The sequence below is a fragment of the Primulina tabacum genome, chromosome 16 (assembly GCF_025594145.1).
Source record: "Primulina tabacum isolate GXHZ01 chromosome 16, ASM2559414v2, whole genome shotgun sequence".
In the NCBI taxonomy this organism is placed as follows: domain Eukaryota; kingdom Viridiplantae; phylum Streptophyta; class Magnoliopsida; order Lamiales; family Gesneriaceae; genus Primulina; species Primulina tabacum.
In genome coordinates this window covers 2441573-2469197 of record NC_134565.1, presented here as the reverse complement: position 1 = coordinate 2469197, position 27625 = coordinate 2441573, and the positions used below count along the sequence as shown (strand labels likewise).

General features: G+C 32.8%; 3 protein-coding genes and 1 long non-coding RNA gene across 4 annotated transcripts; 2 read left to right on the top strand and 2 right to left on the bottom strand.

Moving 5' to 3' along the window:
* Positions 1-1226: 1226 nt before the first annotated feature.
* LOC142530077 (protein OPI10 homolog) lies at positions 1227-5444 on the top strand. The gene has a single exon (XM_075635841.1). The coding sequence runs from the start codon at positions 1373-1375 to the stop codon at positions 1937-1939; it is 567 nt and encodes a 188-aa protein (XP_075491956.1). The 5' UTR covers positions 1227-1372; the 3' UTR covers positions 1940-5444.
* Positions 5445-12073: 6629 nt separating this feature from the next.
* Positions 12074-13543, bottom strand: LOC142529575 (uncharacterized). The gene is made up of 2 exons (XR_012815928.1): positions 13424-13543; positions 12074-12258 (listed from the first exon to the last, which is right to left on the bottom strand). It is a non-coding gene; the product is annotated as an uncharacterized LOC142529575 (long non-coding RNA).
* Positions 13441-15918, top strand: LOC142529574 (uncharacterized). The gene is made up of 6 exons (XM_075635142.1): positions 13441-13668; positions 14232-14287; positions 14408-14486; positions 14580-14718; positions 14799-14912; positions 15494-15918. Exons 1-6 carry the CDS (start codon positions 13502-13504, stop codon positions 15683-15685), a joined length of 747 nt encoding a protein of 248 aa, XP_075491257.1. The 5' UTR covers positions 13441-13501; the 3' UTR covers positions 15686-15918.
* A 903-nt stretch (positions 15919-16821) lies between these two features.
* LOC142530088 (putative late blight resistance protein homolog R1A-3) lies at positions 16822-20124 on the bottom strand. The gene is given in 3 exon segments (XM_075635860.1): positions 16822-18833; positions 19065-19278; positions 19280-20124. Coding segments are annotated over 3 exon segments (2757 nt in total). The 5' UTR covers positions 20028-20124; the 3' UTR covers positions 16822-17038.
* Positions 20125-27625: the final 7501 nt, after the last annotated feature.

Below are 27625 nucleotides of genomic sequence, written 5' to 3'. Positions count from 1 at the left end.
ACAAATTCACTGATCATTGGCGACATTATGAAGTTACTTCTTGTTGAACTTAGCCGCCTCAACATATATGGGGCCTTAAATTTTTTTTATTTGAATTTAATTGATTACATTAAAGAAACTACGCCCTTATTTATGAGATAAAAATAATTGGAATGGTCGAAAAAATATTTCTAACAATTGTTATATATTTTGGTTAAATTTAAGCAAGATACTTGATTAATATTTTAGACACGAGTAGTATAGACTTTGTTTATGATATGTGTCAGTTTTACATGTCTTAGTACATCGTATCAAATTGTTTTGAGCATGTTATTGCATTTTTTGTTGCATCAAGTCCGTATTTGTTCATTTATTTCATAATTTGTGTATATAGGCTGCTACTCATTTAAATTGGTTGTTCTATTGAAAAAAGTGACAAAAAACGAATCAAGGTGGTGGTGTAAAATGTCTGATCTTGCTAAGGGTCACGCCGGGGATTGAAAAAATATCGCCCCAACGCGAATGGAAAAAAATCTAAGTATCGTGCACGGCCCCTACAAAAAATGACCACCCCAGTGCGACGCGAAGATGAAAAACAGATTTCGGGCCAAGAAAGAAGGAATCGATGAACTCTTTGGTTGATTAAAAAGAAGAAAAACCTAGGGAACAAAAGGATTAGGAGCCACCACTTTCATCAGAAAAACGCCGAGGAGAAGAGGGAGAGCAAGACGGAAAGTGAAGAACAAAATCGCATCACAACGTTTTCTCTTTTCTTTTTGTTGGCATTTAGGGATTAATCCCTTAGACATATATGTTTGATTTCTTTTTTAAAATGATATTTAATTTTTGAACATATATGATTGTGCTATCGTGGTTATTGTATCTTTGTAGCATGACTAACTTCAAAGTGATTTTATATGTTATAATTGAGACCGACAAGAGATTTTATAACATGATAGTAAATATAATCTATGAATTTACAACTCGATCCCCATATTTAGAACAAGAATATGATCCATTTTTTTTTAGAAAATGGAAAGTTCGTATTGATAGCGTAAAAGAAAATTGTAAGAGATCTAAGAAACAAGGAAATAAACTTACAATCCATAATTTCCAAGCCAGATAACATTTGAATAAGAAAAAAAATAGTGTTAAATGTTTAACTGATGGAATTTCGAATACCCTTTTCCACCAACAAAAAGCACTATTTTTTTAATCTCAGTCCAAGATTACTTTAAAATTTTCTTAAAACTGAAGGCTTGCGATATTTGATTTATCCATTTTCAGCTGGAATTTTCGGGATTCTTCTGGAAAAACAAAAAAAGTTATTTAAAACCTTCGAAACGTTTGCAGATTGAGCACGTCGAGTGTAGCAGTAGGAGAGGAATCGATAATGTTCGGAGTGGTGTTCCCGAATCGAAGCTTTCCTCTCGACATCTCGACGTTCCAGCAAATCGACGCCACCCATTGGCTGCTCGATATGAACCATTTCGTCGGCGAATCCTACGATTCTATCCGAGAAATCTGCATATTCTTGCTGAACAATTTCACCCTCCCTCCAGACAAGGCTCTGGCCTTGTACATCCAGTCCCCCGGCTCCCCTTTTGTCTTCTGTGGAGCCCTCACCCTCGCACGCCCCTCCGCAGTCCTCTCACTATCCTGGCCGGATCCGGCCCAGCTTCAAATTATGGCCCCAGATGCCCCGCCTCTTTCGGCTAACATCGGGGTGTCGGTGGAGGATATTGCTTCGCTGCCCTCGCTGGATGTGGCCGCTGAACGGAAGATTGAGCGGCTGGCTTTGAAAGTTGGGGAGAATCTGTTCAATTTCATGCAGTCGTTTTGTGGGGTAGATGGGTCGAAGCTGGTGGTGCCTATGGACATCATGGACCGATGGTTCAAGAAGTTCCAGGAGCGTGCCAAGCGTGATCCAGAGTATTTGAAAGGGTTTGCCTTTCAGTAACAGTTAATTGAGGTATAAAGAGGAATTGTTTCTTGAGTATGTGTTTTTATTAGATTGCCTCATGTATAATGAATCGTGGTTTTGATCCATGTTCTGATTTTACACGCTTTGAATATCAAAAGATCCTTTTTCGTGGTCTTTTTCATTTAGCTTCTTGTAAGTTATTCTGCCAAGACAGTTAGTTACTTGGGTTTCTGCCTTGTGATTTTCTGATTGTTTATGGCTATTCGTTCCCTTTATTATCACATTTTTGTTGGGATCGATTTATAAATTTAGTTGGAGTGACTTTATTCTTTTTTGTGTTTTTATCCATCAATTACTATTCTGGCTTGGGAATGAATATATTGTAGTGCTTCATGGAGATGGTATATTGGATTCGTTGTTTTTCTTGTGTTATGGCTCGGAAATGGGAGTGAAGCATGTGGAATGTGGTGATATACTTTCAGTGCTGTGTGTTTTCCTTATGTGGTTATACAGATCGTGTTTTGGTTCTGTATGTTTCTTGTTAATCAAGAGAGTATATGAGGTGACACGGTTGGATTGTTGTTTTTATCGTTCATAGTTGGATTGTTTGTAGCTACAATTGTTGTGTGATGCCATTGGTGGGACACAATGGCATTCTTCCCCAATTCTTTCTTGGAGTTCTAAGAGACACCAAAAGTTCTATTGATACCTTGTTATGGTTAAAATCGTGTTTCAGTTATGTTCTGTCTTTGTTAATTGCTGAGGTAGCACAGTTGGATTGCAAGAAGTTCCATCCGGCCGCTGCTCATACTGGACCATTGGATTTGATTTGTTTGTTTAACAACAATGGTTGCATTTAGTGGGACGCAATGGCATTGTTTCCCAATCATCTCTTGGGGTTCTATGAGACCCCAAAAGTTTAATTAATAGCTTGTTCTGGTTAAAATCATGTTTCATTTATGTGTTTCTTTGTTAATGAAGAGTTTTTGAGGCTGTACAGTTGGATTGTTTCTGTAGATACAATGGTTGTACAACTAATTTGTTTGGCGGGACGTAGTGAGTCTAGTGACATTCTTCCCCATTTCTTTCTTAAGTTCTAAGAGACGCCAAAAGTTTTATTAAAATCCTGGTATTGTTCAAATCAAATATGAGTTTTGTTATTTCTTTGTTAGCCGACAGAGTTTACAAAGGTGGCCCGATTGGATTGTTTGTTTGGCTACAATGCTTGTGTAACTTATGCATTTGGTTGGACATGTCACTTAACTCACCAGGGCATTCTTCCCCAACCCTTTCTTGGAGGCATGCTAAGAGTAAAGAGTTCTATCAATATCTTGTTATTTAGACTGTTGTGTTATCTTAAATATGTGTTGAAGCATGAACACCTATATGTTTGGTCCTATCGATGGTATATGTTGTTTTTCATATAGAAAATTAGGCTGAAAAGGTCACAGTTCGTACCACTTGGAGCTGACGCTCCAACGACGCCTTGAGGTTGCTTATTATTGTACCTAGGATTGTAGTGACTGATGATTAAGATTTAGAAATTTGTAAATATTATTGCTGATTGAAAACTTGATTATCTCGGTTCCAAATATTATAAAACATTTGTGAGATATTGGAAATATTGTTATAAATATAATGATAAGATAATAAAGTTTGTCGAACAAAATAACTTAAGCTTTTGAAATTATTATAAGATAAATGTATTAGAACTTGGATCAAATCCAATTATTTGGAGCAAAAACTTGTGTGAGACGGTCTCACGCGTCGTATTTGTGAGACGAGTCTCTTATTTGGGTTATCAATGAACAAATATTACTTTTTATGCTAATAGTATTACTTTTTATTGTGAATATCGGTAGGGTTGACCCGTCACACAGATAAAGATTTGTGAGATCGTCTCACAAGAGAACTACTTATTATTTGGAATACAAATGGAATATTTTTTGACTCAGTTCAATATTTTCTACCCCTATAAGATGCACGTGCATTTTTAACATTTTCAAAATACTTTTTTTAACCTCAACTAAATATATGAAGTACCGAAGATCTTATGTTATGTGTATACTCATTCATACATCCTACACACATGCATATACATACATATGCACGATGATGTGAAATTCTCAACTCTATTTTGTACTACACATATTTTATGATCCTGACTAGAAAAATATATTTAATAATAACTTTGTCGTGGATATTACTATTATCCACGATCTTACTTTCTGAATTGTCACCAAAAGTGATTTTTGTTAATTTGCATTGAGTTACTTATTAAAGCAGTTTGTCGTCTCCGGTCATGTGTCTAGAGTAGCCGACGATGTCCAGATACTGGGTAAATTATTTGAATTTTCTTCTTTTTTTACCTGCAACCATTGAAATAATCTTTTGATACCCACGTCTAGTTGGGTCCGGTTAAATTAACTTTTTTGAGAGTTTCATTCTAATTACCCTGATGGGCCTACCCGCGTGGTTGTCCAAACAAGTGTGCGGTTGTGCAAAAACATATGTGGTGCTACGATGAGTATTTGGTCTCAAAGAATGTTGGTTGTTGTTTCGGTCGATCATTCTTATTGTCCAATCAATACCTCTTTTGAATGGACCTGATGTTATATTGCCGGTTTAATCTCTCCTTCACATGGTTAGATCCGGTTGGCCAAAACTTTTTGCTAGAGCGATTTGAGCAAGACCGGTGACATTGCCTAGTCGGGCCTTGTCTTCCCTTTAGCCAATTTGATATGAGTCATGTTTACGTGTTTTATCGTGTTGATTTTAGTCTATTTTGGCATGAATTCTTGTGTCAAGTTCGTATTTCATTTATGTTTATTGTTAAATGTTGCATATGATCATGACTCACCTTTATTTATTGATTTGCAAAAAAGTGGCTTGGAAAATTTGAAAACTTAGGAGATTTAATGAAGTGGGAAGTTGCGCAAGGGCCGTCAAGACTTAGTGATTTGCACGAAATTTGGTCGAAAAAGATGAAAATTTAGGAGATTTAATGAAGTGAGACAGGAGAAGTCGCGCTAGGGCGGTCATTCTCGACCCCTAGCACGAGTACACGAAGTATGAAGAAGCTGGATTGTGCAGGTTGCGTTAACTTTTTACCGTCCCAGCACGAAGAAAAAAAAAACATGATGTGCGCGGACAGAAGATCTTGCTCTAGAGCGGTCAATTTTTACTGTCCCAGCGCGATGAATTATGGAACTTTTTGGGGACGCGATTTCTTTCCTTTTCTGTTATATTATTGGACACAAATCACAATTAGTTGCATGGGATTATCATTTTTCATCAGCCACAAGCAAAAGAAATAGAGAGAAAAATGCTCGGAATCAAGGAGGCAAGCAAAAAACTCGAGATTTATGTATAGCGTTTTTTTCTTTCTCATTTCTTTTTGTATTTCTAGTTTTTTAGTTTAAAAAATTGTTTTTATAATTTGATGAAGTTGTTTAGTAGCTAAATTTTCATATTTATTGGGATTTAAGGAGATCCTACCTCAATACATTGTTTTAGTTAATTTAATTTTCGACTTTTGGTATCCTGCTTGATTGTGTTATTGTTTAATTTGACTTATTGAAGCTTAGCTAATTTTTTTTATCGTGAGAGAATAATTTGCAATATGAACGAGTAGCATAATTCGTGGATTTACAATTTGGATAGGCATATAAAATTGAATACACATTGACATTGATAGTGATAGTCTTATAGATAAATCAAGCATGCAATCAATCACTTTTGATAAATAATTAAATAATTTTAATTATTTTATTGTTTTGGATTATTTTAATATAGCTTAAAAAATGTGTTAATAATATAAGGAATCTTTGTCCAAAACATGAGTAATTGTCGAAATTAATTAGTTGAAATAAACGAGGAGTGGGTGACCTAAAATTCTCAACAAATTCTTTCTCAATTGATTTAATCTACATTTCAAATTGCTTAATTAGTTTATATATTCTTTGAGTTATAATTTTACATTACAATGCAATTTAGACTTATAACACTTCAAAATATCGTTTATATTTTACTAAAGATCAATTTTTAAAAATAATATTGTGTGATACAGTCTTTGTGAGACGATATCCATACAATACATTATATTGTAACTTGATTCATGCACTTGCGATTTATTCGAACATAAATGATTTAATTTTATTGAAGATTTTCAGTGCAATAAAAGCTCGATCACAAGTTTTTCCGAGCTTAGAACTCTTCAGTTTGATGTTTCACGGTCACCTATGTTTAGCCTTGTTCTCATAGGATACAGTCCACTGTGTTTGAATTTTTGTCTCATCATGTTCATATATCGTGCTAAATTGGACAAAATTTATTATATTAGATTTATCTTTGTCCAGACACGATTGGGTACTCACCTACAAAGAGCTTTAGTCATGGTTGTCATAGCCTAGGCCAGTTTTGCTATCAGCCAGCTTTTGCAACTCTTGTATCTTTTCCAAAGAAGTTGAAGACTTGTTCCAAGTGTTGAATAACTTTTGATTCTCATTCAGAGCTTCTTTAAACATTCTTCTCATATTATCATTCTCAGTTTTCAACAGATTTAATTTCATCTAGGACTATCAAGTTCCTCTTATTATAGTTGGAGTCACTTGACTTATCTTTTAGGTTTTCTTTTCTGTCTTGACTTAGTCAAATGATTGCGGAAGTATTTTATACTCATTTAGTGTAATGCCTCGGGCCCAAGCCAGCTTCTGTGCTGCAGCGCAATAGGCTGGCTCCGATAGAAACAACTTCTTATTCGTCATCATTTTAACAAAATGGTTAAATTGACGAGGTCTCTTAATTGGACAGAGCTCGCAAAAGATCACGCAGCTCAAGCTTGTTGAGATATTTTGATTTCTTTATGGCCACTGTCTTTATGTCCAACTATCTGAACATAGCTCACATCATCTTCAAAGCAAGCTCACGATTAGTAAATTCTTTGCCAAGAGCAGAAAGTTCAATAACAATGCTACAAAAGCGCTCACGATTTAGTAAATTCTTTGCCAAGAGCAGAAAGTTCAATAACAATGCTACAAAAGCGCTCATCAAGTTTCCACCATTTTCATCTAGGAATTGCCAAACTTCTGCATGGCCACAATAATTTTGTTCTCTTCGGTCTAGTCATCCCTTCACATAATTTGGTTAAATTCTCCCAAATTTCTTTTCCTGTTGAACACATCTCCGAAACATATTCTTGTATAGCGTCTTGTGGAGAATATTCTTGGCCACATTGTCTAGATTTGTGTCTTTTCATATCCTCATTAGGACTTGGTTTAAATTTTAGAGGAGGTGAATAAACTCTTGAGACTTTTTTCCAAATATTTGAGCTTGATATGGTTCTCAAACGGACTCGACAATTGTTAACTGTAAATCATTTTTGATAGGATAAATGCGGCTTATCCACTTAAAAGTGATTTTCAAAGTGTGAAAAAGTCCGGATGGATCCTAGATAATAATATAATCAAATGATTAAACTTTTAACAATCTAAATTAGATAATGGTAAATGAGGTAAAGTAAGCAATAAATAGATTTTTATGGAATTTTGAAAACTTAATTCTTCTATGTATCACCTTCTTTCACATATAAAAGAATTCATTACAAGACTTTGGTTTACAACTGGTTTATATAACCCACTTCAATTTAGGACTTATGACTTACTTAAATTGAAACTCATAGTACAATTTATATAACAGATATAAACTTGTATGAATCCTTAGATTCAATTGACTTCAACAAACACTACAAGAAAATACTGAATACACAACACTTAAAAAACAACGGTTTTTTTTGAAAAATCGTTGTCTTTTACTTTTTAACAACGGTTTTAGTGAAAGCCGTTGTTAAAAAGCATTTTTTAAGCAAAGACAACAGTTTTCTTACTCCCAAAAAAACGCTAAAAAAATCGTTGTCTTTTAGCGTGATTTTTTGGACAAAAGTCAACAGTTTTAAAAAATCGTTGTGGATTAGTGTGTTTTTTGGACAAAAAACAACGGTTTTGTTAAAACTGTTGCTATATTTAGCGACGGTTTTGCTTAACCATCGCTATATTTAGCGACGGTTATAATAAAATCGTCTCAATTTTTAAAATAGCGACAGTTTTAACAAAAATCGTCACTTTATTAAAACTGTCACAATATTTTAAATAGTGACGATTTTTGTAGCGATGATATTTCTCTAAACCGTCGCTAATTAGCGACGATTTAGTCAAAAACTGTCGCTAATTAGCGACGGTAAAAACTGTCGCTAATTAGCGACGGTAAAAATCGTCGCTAATTAGCGACGGTTTTCAAATCCGTCGCAATATGATAGCTACGACAATAGTTTTTAACCATTGTCGTTGAACACACTTTCAACAACACTATCAATTACAACAGTTTTTAACCACCTACAACAACAGATAATATCCTTTGTCTTTTTACGTTTTCTTGTAGTGAACTCTCGGAAGTTATTTAAGTACGACTTGAAAAGTTATGAAAAACCCTATTGATCATTGATGAACTGTAATAAAGTTGAACACACGGGTTTCAAATAAGTGTGATAAAAGATCTTAAGAAATCGAGAGTTTGTATACTTGTAAATTGTTCATATATCTTCAAATGAATGAAGATACTCTCAATTTATAATATTCAAATCCTTATAACGTTTGACTTTTTATTTATCAGATGCAAAAGTAATTTGTTATCACCAAAATCAAGTAATTATAAACCAACACTAAATTATTAAACTTGGATTTTTTCATATAAGTTGATATGTTATGTGATGAACTCACATTACAACTTAAACAACAACACAATAACTATAAATTTATTTGAATCCTTAGATTCAATTGACTCAACAACTATTGGCACTTATTAAAGAACAACTTGAAAAGTTATGAGAAGCTCTATTGATCTTTGATGTGAGGGTTTTTGAGTACTTGTATACTTGTAACTTGTTCAGTTATCTTCAAATGAATGAAGACATTCTCAATTTATAATTTCTTTTGATTGTAACATTCAAATCTATGTATATTTGACTTTTTCTTTATCAGATGCAAAAGCAACTTTGTTATCATCAAAATCAAGTAATTATAAAACCAATACTAAATTATTAGACTTAGATTTTTTTGGTATAAGTTGACATGTCATGTGATGAAAAATAATAAAATAATAAATGAACGAAACATTTAATGGGGTATCAAACTTTAAATGAATGAAGACATTTTCTATTTAAAATTTCTCTTGATTTAACATTTAAATCATTGCAACATTTGACTTTTTCTTTATTAGATAAATTTGTACCACCAAAATCAAGTAATTATAAACCAACATTAAATTATTAAGCTTGGATTTTTTTCCTATAAGTTGATATGTTATATGATGACAAATAAAATAATAAATAAACAAAACAATTAGTTAGTGCACCAAATAAATTTCAAAATGGAACTCATATATTTATAAATAAATATATAATAATATAAAGATAAATATAAATAATATAAAATATAAATATAATTTTCATATAATCTTAGTAAAAACTCCAATAATCTAAATTTACTAAATTTGGAAAAACAAACAACTGTATAAGTATTAAATTTTAATTAACATAATCAAAATCCAAAAATAAAGAACCTAATTATTAAATTTTTGATTTTTATGTACAAGTTGATAATATATTATGCGAGACAAATAAAATAATAAATGAACAAAACAATTAATGAGGGCACAAAATAAATTTCACTAAATCTGGATTTTTTTTGAGTATGTCTCTTGTGAGACGGTCTCACGAATCTTTATCGGTGAGACGGGTCAATCCTACCGATATCCACAATAAAAAGTAATACTCTTAGCATAAAAAATAATATTTTTTCATGATTGACCTAAATAAGAGAACCGTATCACAAATACGACATGTGAGATCCGTCTCACACAAATTTGTGCTTTTTTCTTATAAGTTGAAATATTATGTGATGACATATAAAATAATAAATGAATAAAACAATTAATGAAAGAACTAAAAAATTTCACAATTGAACTCACATGTTTATAAAAATATAATATACTATAAATAACATAATATAAAATATAAATATAATTTACTATAATCTTAATCCAAACTCAAATAATATAAATTATTATATATAGAAAAGCAGACAACTGTATCATTCTTAAATTTTAATTTAATTAACATAATCAAATCCAAACATAAAAACCCTAAATTATTAAATTTGGAATTTTCCGTATAAGTTGATGATATGTTATGCGATAACAAATAAAATAATAAATGAACAAAACAATTATATTTCACAATAATCTTAATCCATGTTGGTCCTACGAGCAGAATTTGAGATAATAAAACCCGAAAATAAAGAATTAAACTGGACACCGAGATTTACGTGGAAAACCCCTAAAAATTATTAGAGTAAAAACCACGGGCAAGATGAAAAGAATTCCACTATAATATTTTGTGGTGTACAACTCACTCACTGTGTTTCTAAAGAGAACACACACTCTTTTAATACAGGAGAACAAATATTATAGAACTAAGCACTCAAATGCTTATAAGATGAGAGAAAAACTCGAAAAATGGATGATTTCAGAATGAAGGGATGAACTCATTTTATAGAGCTTCTGTAAACGTGAATACGCGTTAAAAAACGCGTCTAATAAATTTCATCGAACATTTCATTCAACAAAAGCGGCCCACATTTTTTTTTCAATTCTCAAACTAAGCCAACCATATGCATTAAATGCATTCATTCTTTTGCCGACAATCCAAACTCAAATTATCCAACTTATTAAATTTGGGCAATTAGATAACTGTAACATTCTTAAATTTTAATTTGATTAACATAATCTAAATCTAAACATAAAGAACCTAAATTATTAAATTTGGATTGTGTCGTATAAGTTATTGATATGTTTGATGACAAAAAGCATCTCCGAGCATGTCAATGAAGTTTTTCACATTTTATTTAGAGTAGGTCTATTGTGAGATGGTCTCACGAATTTTTATCTGTGAGACATGTCAACCCTACTCATATTCACAATAAAAAGTAATACTTTTAACATAAAAAATAATATTTTTTCATGGATGACCCAAATAATAGACCTGTCTCACAAAATACGACCCATAAAACCGTCTCACACAAATTTTTGTCTTTTATTTACGTTAAACGTATTTCTTATTTTTCGATTAATACGACCATTTTTTGAAATGATTAAATATGGATAAAGACTAAGTAGGAAGTTTTTTTGTAAAATTTGTGTTTCCAATGATTTTATTAATCCTTATAAAAAAAACCAATAAATTTGTATATTTGAGACAAAAAATATATAATTTTTTCCTTTTTTAGTCGCGTTGGACCAATTTTTTTATTTTTATTTTTAAAGTACATATATATTTGTTATCATGCACATTATCGTGCAACTTCTATGGGGCACTAGCTCCAACATCCATTTTTTTATTAATTTTTTTTCCTGAAAATTCACAAAATGTTCGCGAAAACATTAATAGATAGGTAGAGTTTCTTAAATTAAATATTAAATGAATATAATTAATTATCTAAAATAAAATTCTATTATGGCAAAGGATTTCTCAAGATTCACAACAACATTTTTTTTCTTTGAACCAACTAATTGAACCTTTCAAATAAATATAATTAATTATCTAAAATAAAATTCTATCAAAAAGAATGTCAATACTTTATTTCATATCTATTTGAAAGATTCAATTAGTTGGTTCAAAGAAAAAGAAATATCGGTGTGAATCTTGAGAAATCCTTTGCCATAAATCCTTTCTCGTGTAACAACATTCTTTATATTATATCTATACTATTTTAATATGTTTGAGACACTTAAAGTAATTAACTTTTAATGTCATGATCTGTTTTAATAATTATATATATATATATATATTAATAAAGTGCAAATTTTTTTATGTAAATCACTGTAATTCAGTGGATATTGTTTTTACTCTCTAAACTTTCTATTCCTATTTGTTTATTTTTTTATTTATTTTTAAAATTTATGTATCAAAATGACATAATATTTCGTTATTTTTTATAATTATATTTTATTATCGTTTAAATATAAATTAAATTAATTATAAAAAATATTATATATTACTTGTCCCGAATGCTATTTGCTACTTAAAAAAGGACAAAATCTAAAACTAAGATTCGGAAGCAACGAACGAATATGCGGTTCGCAGCACATTTCTTCAGGAAGATTCTTTATTCGTCAGTCGCATCTTTCAATTGCAATTGGACCAATCCATGCCCTAATTTTGACTTTCCTGCGGCAAATCAAATTTCTATAAATAATTTCTCCTCCTCATTTGGCCACAGAATTCCCTTTAATCAGGTAATTTCCTTTTTCTTTGGAGCGTGGGCGAAGGCTTTTTGTTTAGTGATGATTGGGCTTCGATGAAACAGCTTTACTGTAGCGATTCTATAATCTTTGATTTCTTCTTATAGATTCTTTAATCTTATTAGCTTGAGTTTCTGTATTTTCGTCCTTTTGCATTTGTTTGATGGCAGTATAGTTGTTCATTTTGATCCTAGATAGTTGAACTTGGGCCCAAATTTGATCTGGTGTGCTATTGAATTGTGAATGGTAGTTCATTTGACGTTTGATGCAAAGAGATGGTGAATGTAATTTAATCTGTCTTTTAATTAAATATCTGTTCATATTCCATTGAATGCATGCAAAGGAGGAAGTGGAGATTTGATTTTGTGATTGGTCATGTGGAGTGGAAACTGCTAATCAGCTAGAAATCATTTATTTGAATGCGAAGTTGGATAATTTTCAGGTTTCTTTGAATTTCAAACGGGTTATGACAGAAAAATGTAGCATGTATTAATGACTAAACTAGTCAAATTAATGGAGGCCGGCAAGGAGAATGTGTGTGGATAACAGTAGTGAGAGTGATAAATACTTATGTGCGTAGTCTCGCTCTTCTCTTGCCTTGCGTTTTAATATTTTGATTTAAAGATTATGTGAAGATTGTAGAGTAAAATTTTGGGATGTTGTTTCATGATAATGTTTTCTTAGGATGTGAGAGGCGGAGAATGGTCAATCTTCTTCATTATTGTTTAGAATTATTATTCATATCTGAAGGGTTTGGAAAATTTTGAATGGGATGTATATTTAATTTTATATGCTGGGAAGAAAAGAAGTAAACAAAAATGAGATGAAAAATTTTCACATGATTTTTTTTATCATAATGAATTGAGGAAAAGATGTTTTATTTCAGAACAGAAACCAGGGCAAATATCTCTGACAATTGAAACAAAATGGGATATATAAGATTTTGAAATTGCCTGACTTTCACGAAGTCGACAATGTCTGTGAGGAGCATGCACATCATGTTTGTAGAATTAAATGTATGATGTAGATTTCAACCATTTTTACTAATTATTCAGTTTTTATCATGGCTTTCAACAGCAAGGTTTTAGCCGTAAATCGAAATGCATGAAATCATTTTAAAGCAATAAGCTTTCTTTTCATACTGTTCTTAACTGAATTTGCAGAGACTTGGTGCTTCCTCACTGCTTCATATTGAAGCTCATTATTTCTGGCAATCAGTCAAATTGACTGATTGCCAAGTTTCATATGACTCCCGAGAATGCATTGAAACCTAGCAGGGCCTTAAACGGAGTGCATGGAGTGCATTTGATACCTCACTCACCATTTTCGTTCCAAGAGATAAAACAGGGGGATTTTAATAAGTTATCTCATGGAACTTTCAACTTTTGGGGTGATCCACGGCTAAACATGCAGTGAGTGTAGATTCCATTTCATTTCAAATATAATCTCCACATATTTTACCAATTCACAAAAAAGTTTCTAAGAAATAGAAACATGTGGGTTTTGTTACCCTGGTTAGAGTAATTGAAACGCGACACTTGTGTTGTTGTACGGTTTAAAAGATTAGAGTTGCAACATTACCACTAGCTATAACTTTTGGTAATACGACAAATGCTCGGTCTTACAATTGGTATCGGAGTCAATGTCACAATTTAAAAGATTTGAGTTGCACTATTTCCATAGGTTATAACTTTTGGTAAAAACTGAAAACGTTCAATTTTACAATTGGTATCAGAGTCAAGGTCATGGGTTCGATTTCCATTACAAAAAGTGCAAATTTTGGGAGGGGGATTGTTGGGATATAGTAATGGTCTCTGCTTCTTAGAGCAATCGAAACGTGACGTTTGAACTGCTGTACGATTTAAATAATTTGAGTTGCACAATTATCACCGGCTTTAACTTCGGTAAAGTGGCAAACACTCGGTCCTACATGTTTCAATAATTATGTCACTGACCCTATTCATCTTTTAATCAGGAAAGTTTGGCAGCAAAGATCTGCTTGTCTGAGGCCCATCAATTGCTGTCTTAATGGTATTCCAATCACAAAAAATTTGCTTTAAATAAATTACTCTTTCCTTTTAGTCTGTTTTACCACCTCTTTATCAATTATCCCTTCAATTTCTGTCGTAACAATGTGCTAATTCCTCTCAGGTGACAGGAACCTTGCCGAAAGAGTTGTTAATGTGCTTACTTCACTTCCTTTTATTTTCCTTGGGATCAATGCACCAAGGTGATTACAATAGTTTCCCTTCGACTTGCATTAACGACTGATAATTTATACACTTTTTTTTTCCTTCTAATATTTGCTTTCATGCTTATGCAGGAAAAACCTTAACTGTAAACTCTATGCCAATTCTTTGATCGGAGTGGGTGTTGCCTCCAGTTTGTATCATGCTTCAAGGGGGAAGTTGAGGAAGTATCTAAGATGGGCTGACTACACAATGATTGCCACAGCAACGGTGGTGAGAACAAATTTTTGAATATGATCTCCATGGACCGGATTTTTTTCATTTTTGCTATTGCAACTTGATTCCATTCGCAGTGCCTGTCAAGAGCACTTCGTGATGAAAACCCCAAGTTGCTGATGGCTGCAACAGCCATATGTTTACCAGTGCAGCCTTTGATGGTTTCAGCAGTTCACACAGGGCTGATGGAGGTATAATCTGCAACTTTAAGGATTTAATCTATCTAGTTCTAATGTATCGTGCTCATCAAGTTTACACCGTTGTCTTATCCTCTGATTCCTTGAGGCCTGTAATATCAAGGGAGCACACTCTGATTTATCTACTCTTCATTAGTTTCGAACAATATTTGGTTCTTCAAAGTTGGTTATTTGGTATCCTCAGTTCAATTTAGTAATTTTTAGTTGTTGAAGAAGATTTTAATTTAGCCTCACCTTGTCATCCTAACTTTTGGTCAATGCCTGATTGACTCTTTTTTTAAATTAATAAATATCAATATTATTGCAGACGATAAATTCCATGACTTATGTTTATCTGGGTTTTGAACTTCATCTGGGTGACTGCTGACTGTAGTTGACCTTTCGTGTTGCTACACATGTTAAAAATACACTTCTTCTGTGAATGTTTTCTGGTTCTGGCCTTCAGATATAGATATATGTATAAGCTGTTCAATTGAGTATCATAGCTTTTTGGTTTTTGGTCCTGATGAACACATTATTTTTTGGAAAAACATGGCACACTTGCAAAATATTTCTGATCATAATTACATATTCAGGTCGCATTTGCAAAGAGAGCATTTCAAGATCCAGATCTGAGGATGGCCCATAATGTGCATAAGATGTCTTCTTTGTTAGGTGGTGCACTTTTCATTGCAGATGACATATTCCCTGAAACTCCATTTCTGCACGCTGGTTGGCATCTTGCAGCTGCTGTTGGAGTTGGCACCTGCAACAAGCTCTTGGAGTAAATAGCAACCGACTCAGATTCATTCTCCATAACTTGCCGAAAATACATGCATTGTCCACACCAGAGTGGGGAAGAATTCGTGTCAAACATCTGGGGTTTCAACCATTTTGCCTGTAAACTCAAATGCATAATGTAATATAGACATGAGGTATATGATGTATTTTATCTAGCTGTATTATATACCATCCTGAATGGCAATCTGTGTTGCCACATTTTGGAATTACTATTAGTTTTGTTGTATGTTTTCATTTCCTTCTTTTTTAGTGCATTCGCAGTAGTTATAAAAGTAATGAAGTTATTTTAATATAACTTACTTTTTTACACTATTTTTCATTTTCTTACCCGGACAAAACCATTGTAAACGTTCTAATATCGAACCAATTGCACATGAAAGACGGCTATTGATTTCTTATATTCGGTTTTCTAGCAAGACATGGTTGATGACAAACGTCTCGATGCATAAGCACTTTAGCTTCGATAAAAATATTACTATAATTTAATATTTTACTTAACAAAACCAAATATTAAAACTTTCAAATATTACTGCAACATGGTTAGCATGCATACTTATCGCATATAAGGTAAGATGTTCGAGATATTCTATTGAAACATGATTTGGTTAAATAAAGTTCAAGTGAATGTCAAATTCATTGTATATATCAACTTGGACAATTTTAATAGTAATTGTGGTCGATTGATTTTCAAATAAAGATATTAGTGTCTCTTGAAATCCATTCATCAATATCTCCCAAATCAAAACATTTCCTCCTAATCAAATGCTTCAATTCATGGGAAACCTTAGGTTGTACTTTGGGTATATTTTAAAATAATTTAAATTACCATTACATTCACTTAAATTAATAAACTTACCCAAAATAAATTAATCGAAACAGCCAAATTGATTTGAAATAAATCCCTAGTACAACATTAGTGATTTTCTCGTGATGAATTTGGTTGCAATCGATTGTGAAGAGTTTAAAATCAAACCAATATTCCCGTGAAAGGTTGTTGTTTCTTGAAAATTGAAATTCGAATATGAGGCACACACAAACCAAACGAGAAATTTCAAGATAATTTTAAGGCATTATTTCTACATTACATTTGAGTGGACCGACCTCACATGTATTGATAAATATTCAATCAGTTAGATGAACCAGTCGGGTAGTATCCTGTCGTTAACATCCCATTTCTCATTCAACAATCAATAATCCAAAACAAGTAGATAATTTCTTCGATTGATTACATGATTCTAACTTAAATTAAGCATGCCATTTATATATGATGCCAATTCCCATCTCCATTGAGTGTAAGATTCAGCTATTTCAAGCAACAATGAAAATTGAAATGTCATTGATCATAGGTAACCGAACCTCATATCATAGAACTTTTTCTTTTTCAGATCTGAAGATGAAGGTATAGAGACAATGTGAACTATAAGGTCATCATTGCCTAGACCTCGTTGTTGCTCTTGTAGTTTCCTCACCGACTCCTCCACATCCAGATTGCATTTCTTGACAGTCAACTTCTTAAGTGTTGTTATATCTCCAATGCTTTCTGGAACCTCTTTCAGTTTGTCACACAATCGAATGATCAACCTCTCGAGGCATGGAAAATGATCACTTTCAACTATCCAATCCTCCAGGTCCATGGACTCCATTTCTAGGTGCTTTAAGCTTGAGAACTCTTCGGTTATTTCCCACTCTCTTCCTATAAAGGATTCTTTCATCAATTTCAACACCTCAAGATTCGGCATGGAAACAACAATGGACATCTTTTCCCATGGTATTCGGGAACCTTTCAAAGTTAACTTTTTAAGATTTTGAGGGAATATGGAAATATTTGGCTCAAAACGGACTGCACCCAACTCAAAATTGAGCTCTTCAAGTTGGTTTAGGTAGACAAGATTGTTGATGTAGAACATTGGCCAGAGTTCAGGTTTGGGCCAAGGGTATTTGACCCTCAATTTCTTTAGATTCGGAAGACTTTCAATCACTTCCGTGGTGAACTCTAGATATGTTACGTGAAGAGTTTTCAAGTTATGTAGAACAGAATAACTTTCACCAAGTTCTTCGCAGTCTGGAACGGGCAAGATGACCATGTTGTACACAACAACATGTCTCAACTGTGGCATCTTCCATACCTCCGATGGCATAAACAGGTAGTATATCCGAGAAGTGTATATATCTTTTTTCTTAACGATTATGGTTTCAAGATTCTTGAGTTTGGAGATTGCAGCAGGAATGTAGCATGTTTTGGTGTATTTATAAGTGAAAGCAAGGTACCTCAGATTCACTAGGTTGAGTATTTCATCAGGGAAACCTTTGGACTTTATCTTCAGTCCATCAACCACTCTGAGTAGCAAAAACTTCGAAGTGAACGACGTAAAGCCTATGGTGTAGGGAGAAAAATATACAAGAGAACGGAGAGGTGATTCGTAAATACCATCTGGCAAGGAGTCCACACCGGGGGTATTAATTATCAATCGTCGCTGCATATTTGGGATCTCTGCTAAATTATATTTATCAGTATACCCATATCTGTAGTGTTGAAGAAACTTTTCTTCGTAGCCCTTTTGTATGCTGAACTCCCTCAAGACATCATGGATGCTACAAAATCTGATTTTCCCGTTGGACCTCTTTTTAGTGACCAAAACAAGACTTCTATTAACAAGATCCTCCAAATACTCCTCTGCTATCTCTTCCAAACTTTTCAATCTTGCCGGTTTTAGAAATCCCTCAGCAACCCATAACTTGACGAGTTTTTTAATGGGTATCATATGATCTTCTGGGAAGACTCCCATATACAGAAAACATGCTTTCAGATGATGAGGAAGATTTTCGTAACTCAACGACAACATGGCAAAGAAATCATCATCGTTTGTAGATATTGCTTCGTTAATATTTTTAGCCACACTATCCCAATAATCTTTTGTCTTATTGGCCTTGAGTAGTCCTGAGATCACCACAATCGTGAGGGGGAGTCCTTTGCAGTTTCTTGCAATGATGTTTCCAACTTCTTCTAATTCTAGAGGACATTCTTCTTGTCCATAAACCTTCTCCCGAAGCAAGGTCCAACTTTGATTCTCGTTCAAAAATTGCATTTGATGAAGAGTGCTGGAAGAATCAACTGCTGCAGCGACGTCTGACAACCTACAGGGTTCGAGTTTTAGAAAAAAACGAAATCGGATCCATTATCCAACCTGATTGTGATGAATCTATAAAGGATAAACAACATTGTGAAATGATTATGCCTTGATTTTTACTCTCTTGTTCTAATTGTTAAAAAAAGGTCAAATAGCCAGGGAAGACAAGAAATAGGCAAATTAAGAAAGAAAGCAATCCTTTCCAACATCATAAAGACAACAATTTTCAGACACAAACCTTGTAGTGATGATGACACGACTACCATTATTGTCGTCGGGGAATGCTCTTCTTATCCTATCCCAGACTGCACCATGCCACATATCATCCAATACAATTAGATATCTCCTATGTTTCAAACTTTTGTACACAAGTTCAATAAACTCTTCGACAGGTTCCCATTCCTTCGACTTTCCTTCAAGTTCAGTCGAGTTTTCGGACACGTTCCTCCCATTTTCTTTTAAGTTCACTCATCTTTTTGACTAGTTCCTCCAATGGTTCTTGCTTGGGAAGGAGACCTTGAAGAATCTTTAGTATATGATATTCTTGAGTCACCGTCAACCAGAAACGAACATCAAAGTGTTTTTCAACAAAAGGATCTTGGTAAACGTTTCTTGCCAAAGTTGTCTTTCCTATTCCTCCAGTCCCAAAAATGGGTATGAAGCGGAGATTCAGCTCGTCATTGGTGACTCGGTCCTTGATCTTAATAAAGTCATCGTTAACTCCGACCATGGCTTCTCGTTCACTTGGTGTGCGTCTTGATGAACCAGAGGCTGACGAAGAAGTGTGCGTACTCGTTGACAAATCTGCTGTGCAGATGCTCTTTACCTTTGTTGCAACTTCCATAATTGAATCAACATATTCTATCAAAGACTTGACATCTCCAATATGCGTGTCCAATATTTGGACCAAAGAATACCGTTCTTCATTGTCTCCCAATCCTGGAAGAACCGTCCCTGTGAGGGTGATGTAGCTTTCGATTAAATCTTCCAACTTGTGGGCAGCATCTCTGATGTCTTTTTCAAAGGAACGAATACTTGGGGCATATTTCTCTGGAAAATCTTCAAGAAAATTTAGCAAACTCTCGACGTTTTGATGCAGCGATTCTTTATATTTTTTGCCACAAAAAAGACTGTCAAATTGATCTTGACACTGGATCTGTTCCAGTGTTCGAGCAAGTGAAACAAGTGCAGCATGTGCCATTTCCAATCTCTATTCGATTTGGTACAAAAAATTTGATTGGTTTTCCTATGAAAGTGCACAACAAATGGTAGAAAGTCTATATCTTACATATGAACAAGGCTGCGAGTCTGCGACCATATGCCACTTAAAATATAGCAAATATTATTAGATGTGACTCCTTCACCTAATACAAGATTTAGCTGTTTCCTGGCAAGTCAATTATGCGTTTAGATTTGTTATCATACATAAGTCATCAGGCCACAAATAAAGACCAACAATGTAAAAAAAATGTTATATTATATGTTTTCTATCTTAGATATTAATTTGAACAAAAGAAAAGTGGAGAGTTCATACTTAAGGTCGTTAGGTCATAGTTGGAGGGCTCGAAAGGGTTAGATAAGGTGTCCGAAAAACCAACTTGTGGCTTGGGCTTTTATTGAATCTAATGTAAAACAATCTTTATTTTAATAATATTTTACAATTTTATTCGATTATGGCATTATAATTTTTTTTATACCCATGCAAGCAGCATAAATAAAGTCTTTGAATATACAATAGGTACCAGGAGGTCTGTGTCGCATCATAAGATAATGAAACTCATTAGGAAGTGTATCTTATATTCTAAACATGTTCCTAGTGGAATCAGCAGCCTAAAACAAGGATAAAGGTCGCTCGAGCTCGAGACTAGCATATGTGATGTAAAAGCCATGGAGATGTCCATTCACACGGATGGGTGATCATATGATGATGCACTGAACAACCCTCCATCGGACTGTCCAAGTGGTTCTCACTTATCGAGTGGAATAGTCCGCAGTTATGGTTATACACCATTAGTCCTTTGACCCGGGACACTGTAAGGGTTATACGTACAAACATACACTTTAATCTATTTACCGACTCCATCGAGGGTCATCAGGTGATGATGTTAGGTGTGGTTTTGAAATACGTAGGAGCAAATGTATTGTAGTCGGGGATTCACCGTTCGTCTATGGGTGAAGATATCCTATGTGATCTGATGAGTTAATAGTGCAAGGAGTCTCTGGCCAAAGCAAGAAATGTGCTTTAGGGAAATGCATTTTCCTAGTTGCACACACAATGCCTTTATTAGTACTCAAAGATAAATCGCATCGTTATTGAATTCATATGTAACTCTCGATATACCGATGGTTGCAGATTCGATCGGGATATATGTGCTGAAGGGACCGTACTGTACGTTAATTATAATTAAAGGTTCTTGCAGGCACTATCAATGATAACTAGGGGATCATAGGGCAATGCTACTAGACGCTCTTACCAAATGAGTTTTGACATTCTTGATCAAAGAGTTGATGAAAAAATGTGGTTAACTAGGGTAAACCCGAATAAGAATAAATATTATTTTGAATCACATGGAGATATGAACCCACGACTAGCTGTATCTCTGAACAATTGAGGGTCACACAAATATCGGATTATGTGTTCCCATTGAGATAGTCAAATTTTAAGGAGTTGGAATTTGGTGACTATAGTTTGATGGAGATCAAACAAGAAGCTTATAATGAAGTTTATGAGCTGATTCCATATGATGGAAGAAATTGAAGTTAACATGGTTGCTAAATAAGAAAGAAGAGTGGAACTGCCTGTTTTAGTAAAGGAGTTTACAAAACCGACAGCTGCCAAATATGGAAACTGCCATATATGGTAAGTTTCAAATTTGGTAAATGAAAATTTTGATTTTCGAAATTTTATCAAAATTTTTGATTTTCATTATATGAACAAGATTTGTATCCTTGGTACATCGACGCTCTCGGATCGTAGATCGGGGTTATAATGATTTCGAAATCATTTTTTTTGTGAATTTGGAATTTGCTAATTAAATGATTGTGCTAGTAGTGGTGATTACTAACATGCACAAATTTTCATGTATATTCTAGAAGAGTCTAAAATTAAATTAACCAATGAGTTAATTTATAATTAAATAATTGTTATTTAATTTAATTAATGTACATATATATTTTATATGATGATATAAAATACGTGTATATGATATTATTATATCATGTATTATTAAACGTTAATAAATATATTATATATTAATTATATGAGAATTTTAATATAATGAAATTATTAGAATCTTTGTGGGAGATGGACTCCTAATGGGATTAGGAGTCAACCTCTATACATACATCACTAGCACTCATAATTGAATACGATAAATTATTGCACACAAAATGCAAAAGGCTCTTATTTCCTTGATGGAAAAGTTCACGGCCATATTGAGTTGCAAGCAAATTAAGTCTAGTAATTTATTTTTGATTAATGACTTAATTAGGTTGAATAATGATTGATTATGAATCAATTAACTTTCCCATGATGAAAAACTCTCGGCCAATTTCAAAAGATTTGGGGAAATTTCCGCCAAGTGATTTCCTTCTACTATCGTGCCGCCAATGCTATACCGTCATCGGATTTTAGAAATTCGGAGTACGCAATCTCAACGCACAAATCGTTTGAAATTTCGAGTGCAAACCAAACGAGGAAAATAGTATTCGATCGTGGACCTAGTTAGGCTATCAAATTTGAAGAGTCGTTCGTAGGGATTTACAAGAAGGGCTATCTCCGCGTAAAAATCGGAATAGTTTGGAGTCCAGCGTAATAAACACAATGGTATAACTTAAACGCTCTATGAATGTTTCTAAACACACGACGCCCAAGAACAAAAATTTTAAACTTCTACTGCGTCTTAGGTTTGAGAATACGATGTCTCAACAAAAAAAACATGTTGCGTATTATGTATTGAAAGTAGTGCAGCCAAGGATTTACAAATATATATACGTATCTCGAAATACTGTTGAATAGATCTGAAGGATGGCCGGAATTAAATGAATCATCTTGCTCTAAAAAAGTCAACAAATTCGAGATCTATTGATAACATATGGGCCAAAATATTAACAACAATCAGAAGAAAGAAAAACTTTGTCGGTGAAATAAATCTCATGATTTGAGATCGGTACGATCATGAAACTGTGTATAGGTGGATAGACTATTTTAAAATTTGATAGAAGATGAAATTGATTAAGTTTTAAATTGAACTATGTTACAATATTTTCTATTAACAATAAATTTTGATGATCGATAAAATAAACAGTAATCAAGTTGTTTTAGGTTCCAACTGTTCATTTTAGTGTAATATACATGTTTTTCAAACTGTTGGATTTCTTCAAACTATTTGAGGCTTTCAAGCCGTTCGATCTAAAAATCAAACCGTTGAACTCAATATTGAACTTCATTTACAAGGCATCTTTTAACAATTAATCAGTCCACTATTGAATGCAGTTCACAAGTTCAATAGTTGTTTTCCAACCGCAGCATTGAGAATTCCCAAAAGATTGTGCATTTCGATCTGTTCAGATAAAAGTTCGATATAAAAAGATTACACAATATTCCACCAAATTATGAAATGACAAGAAGCTACTCTATTCGGACATGAATTGTCAACTTTATAAAAGGCATAGACTTAAAGTCAATAGAGAACTAATGAGAATTTAATGATAATTATGGAGTATGCCTATATTATTGGGAAACAATATAGATAATTGTTGAAAAGGGATTTCGACCATTCAAGTACTCTACTGTAAATATGTAGTAAATCTCAAATAACGAGACTACCAAATTTATTTAAAATCGTTGAAGCTTTCAAGAAAACAAGAGTTTGTATATTTTAAGAATTTTGAGCACATTTAAGTTCTACTTTCTGATTTCTCAACCAAAGAACACTCTTATCAGAATATATAGATCTGCAAGGATCAACATGTGCTACCTCAACCAAGTCAAGCCGTTGCAAAGCTGACTATTAGGTAATCATTATTATTCATTGTGTTGTCTGGTGAACCGAGAGTTATTAAACATCTAGGCCTTGTAAATTGATTAATAAGAGTTTCAGTTTAGAAATTATGATAAGTTCTAACTGAAATGAGTTGTTACAAGACGTTGTGAAGCCAAAGTGTTTTAATGGAAACTTTCCTGAGTGGAAGAAGGTGTGACGTAGAGTTCTATCCAAACATCCATAAAACTTTTTATGTTCTTTATTTACGCAATTTCACCTCTTTGGTCATTAATATATTCATACTGGTTCTTGCAAATTGCCAATTTTTGTGTTTATCACTAGCCTAACCGGATCGTTTAAGCATTTATTTTATAACAAATGATCCAGTAAGTCTTTTCGGTCAAGAATATCTCATAACAGCCTGAAAACTGTTAATAAAATTTTAAATATTTCCAAATAAATCTAAAAATGTTTATTCACATCTCTCTAAACACGTATCCGATCCTAACAAACTAGTAAAAAACACGTACTTTGTATGTTGAAGTAGATTATTAACACCAACTTAATTATTAGGATATTTTAAAATGATAATAATTCTTCTTGTTTCAAAGTTGTTTAATATATTTTTTTCTAATATTTTATTAATGTGTAAAATTTCTTTCATTGTTTTACTTCAAGGATCTTAACATAATCTTTTAATTGACAAGTAGTTTGAACAATACATCTAACTACACGGTGTTATCAAATATATTTTTTTTATAAGTTATCCAGTATTCGTCATAATAAATCATTGAAATAGATCATCATAATAAATAAATGAAATAATTCTTAGATTTCTTTACTTTTATCTATTATTTATTACTTAAGGGAAAAAAATATTTTTGTTTACTAATTCGTCAAATTTTGCGTTTTGGTTAAATAAGTTTTTAAAGTTGGGTTTTTATGCACTAATTTTTAATTTTTGCCTATTTTAATTCAGTTATTGGAGTGGAATTAGACATGTCATGTGGGGAACGTGGTCTTGATTTATATTTAATCTTCAGACAATCATGATTAAATCGTGTAAATAACTTAAACGAGTAACATTTTTCTTTTGGTCTTACAGAATTTTCGATATGACCTCACTGCAAGTAGTCATCCAAAAAATTTAACAAAAACACAACAACAATATACGCCAGAAAATAGAGTCATATCATCCATCAACATTTTTACAACCGCACTAGCCAGGTCTAAACAAGCTGCACATACAAAGCCAGCTATGCTCAATAACACAAAGATCAATCGAGATAATAGTAAAACATCATAATATAATTGCACATGACACCTCTCTGCCAATGTATTGAACTCCCGTATATAAATATATGGAGACTCAAAATCTCTAACTATACTCATTGGGCTCCACCTACAGACGATCTACTAGATTCATCTATCCCTTGGATAACCTGTTAGGGTATCACAAACAACCATAACATAAAAGAAAACATGGTCGGCCAAGATACAACAAACCAGTAAAATTACGCCAAATATAATTGACATATAATAATTTCAAGTAAAATGCAATGTTATGCAATGCATTAATGGTAAAAACAGAATAACGGCTACTAACGTAGTTCAAATGAATTGCATTCCTCAAGAATGGCAACTTGTGCAATTAAGGAATATATTCTCAACTGCCACATGTTCATGCACGTAGCATCAGTGAATCGTCCCATGCTGTCATAATGTTGCTAATCATATCCATGTGTCCCTCTGTCTACTCAATTCATCTCAATATATCAATAACGAAGATCAACATGATATGCAACATGCTTAATGTAACTAGTAAACGAATATCTCTTTTATTATTTTTCAAAAATTAAAATCTATTTTTATTTAAAAAATTATATTTCATTTAAAATGAGAAAATAAGAATAAATTTTCAACTCGACACATTAACTCATAGTCTCATACCTAATGCGTGAATACATCAAATAAATTATCCAAGACATGTAATAGCAAACTACATACCAAATATCATTACACATTGTCATAGACGTCGCAATAAAATAGTTCCAGATGTATCTCAATCGAATACTTGAATAACCACACAAAAATCTTAAGGTCTTTATGAGGAATCCGAACCTATTGCAAAATACTTTATTTCAATTATTCTTACTTATTTTCCAACAATTCAAAACTTTAGGAGTATAGCCTAAAATTCCAAAATTTACAATTTAGATTTTAAAATTCCCAAAACATGCAAATTACAAAATAAAATCATCAGAATCAACATTTTTAGTTAATAATCACTTATTCAAAATTAGTTTAAAATTCCCAAATCATCGAAGCTAGTTTAAAATACCGAACTCAAATTTTCAAAATTTGCCTTTTTAAATTCTATTGAATCTAAAGATCCAAATATAGAACTATAAGACGCCAGAATACACTGCGAAAAACTAGTTTTTAGAAGCGTTTTTTTCTGAAGTTGTCGTATTAAACGATCCTAAAGCAAAGTAATAAAATCGGTTGGCATTGAACTGTTTCTATTGTTATACTATTTAGATGTGGCTGTATCACCGATTGTATCGAATATTTTCAGCAAAGTTTTATAATAACTGCTTCTGAAAACTGTTTTTATTGCTTCAACTTTTAAGATTGCTATAAAAACCACTCTTATTAAATAATTTTAGTGATGTTTTTGTTAATTGTTGTTATAAACCAATTCTATTTCTTTAACTTTTAATATTGGTCTGAAAACCACTCTTATTAAATTATTTTAATGATGATTTTTAATAACCATCGGTACAAACCGCTTCTCTTGTTAGCCAAATTGCTAATAACAAATTATAGAAGCAAAAAATATAGAAATAGGGAACGAATGCAATCTTGTAAAAATAAAGCCTTAAACGAAATGAGTACACTATTGAAAGTATGAATATCGTGTATAAAAGAAAAATAAGAAAACAATAAATCAAACAGGCCTGTACGAAGTAACTACACCAGCGAACTGAAAACGTACATTCACTTTATCATCAAAATTTAACTGGGACCAAATGAAATCTAACAATATGGAATTCAAGAGAATGCTTGAGAGAGATCTTGAGTGTTGCTAAAATTCATTTTTATGTGTATGAAATGAGGAAAATGAACATACTATTTATAAGCTTTAAAATGCACACCAAAAGTCATGCAAGATCAATTAACTCAAGAATGTGGAGAGCCAAAAGATATTCTCATATTCATGACACATAATTTTTATTCAAATTTTAAATTTACTAGAAATTTTCAACAATCCCTCACATAAATGAAAATTGATACAAATCTTGGTGATAAAGTTCCTCAGTTGAATCCTGCATAGGATAGGTAGGTTTTACCCTTTAAACATTTACTTATGAAATATATTTGCTTTACTAGCTGATCAGTAAACATGATGTCCTTGAACTATTCTGCCATTTATGTAATTTAAGATATATTTCACACAAGATTCTCCTTGATACTATTCAGTTCTCATGATCGTGTTTGTTTTGGCCATAAACATATGCCTGGTTCTGCGAGATAATCTATAATTGAACCTAACAATTCCTTCGAAGTGGCCCCACTGCTCTCTCACACATATGATTTTTTTATCGATTTTATCAGAATCTTAAAATCTGTATGCTTATTCTCACCATTCACTATTTCATCGTAGGAATGGGCTAGGGATAACCTCATAGTGATATACCAAATCAGTATGATTATGTTTTCTCATTGAACCTAGTTCTTGAGATCTCTAGTCAGCATAGATTGGGTTTTCCTTCGCACCAATTTATTCTATAGGCTTAATCCACATTCCCCT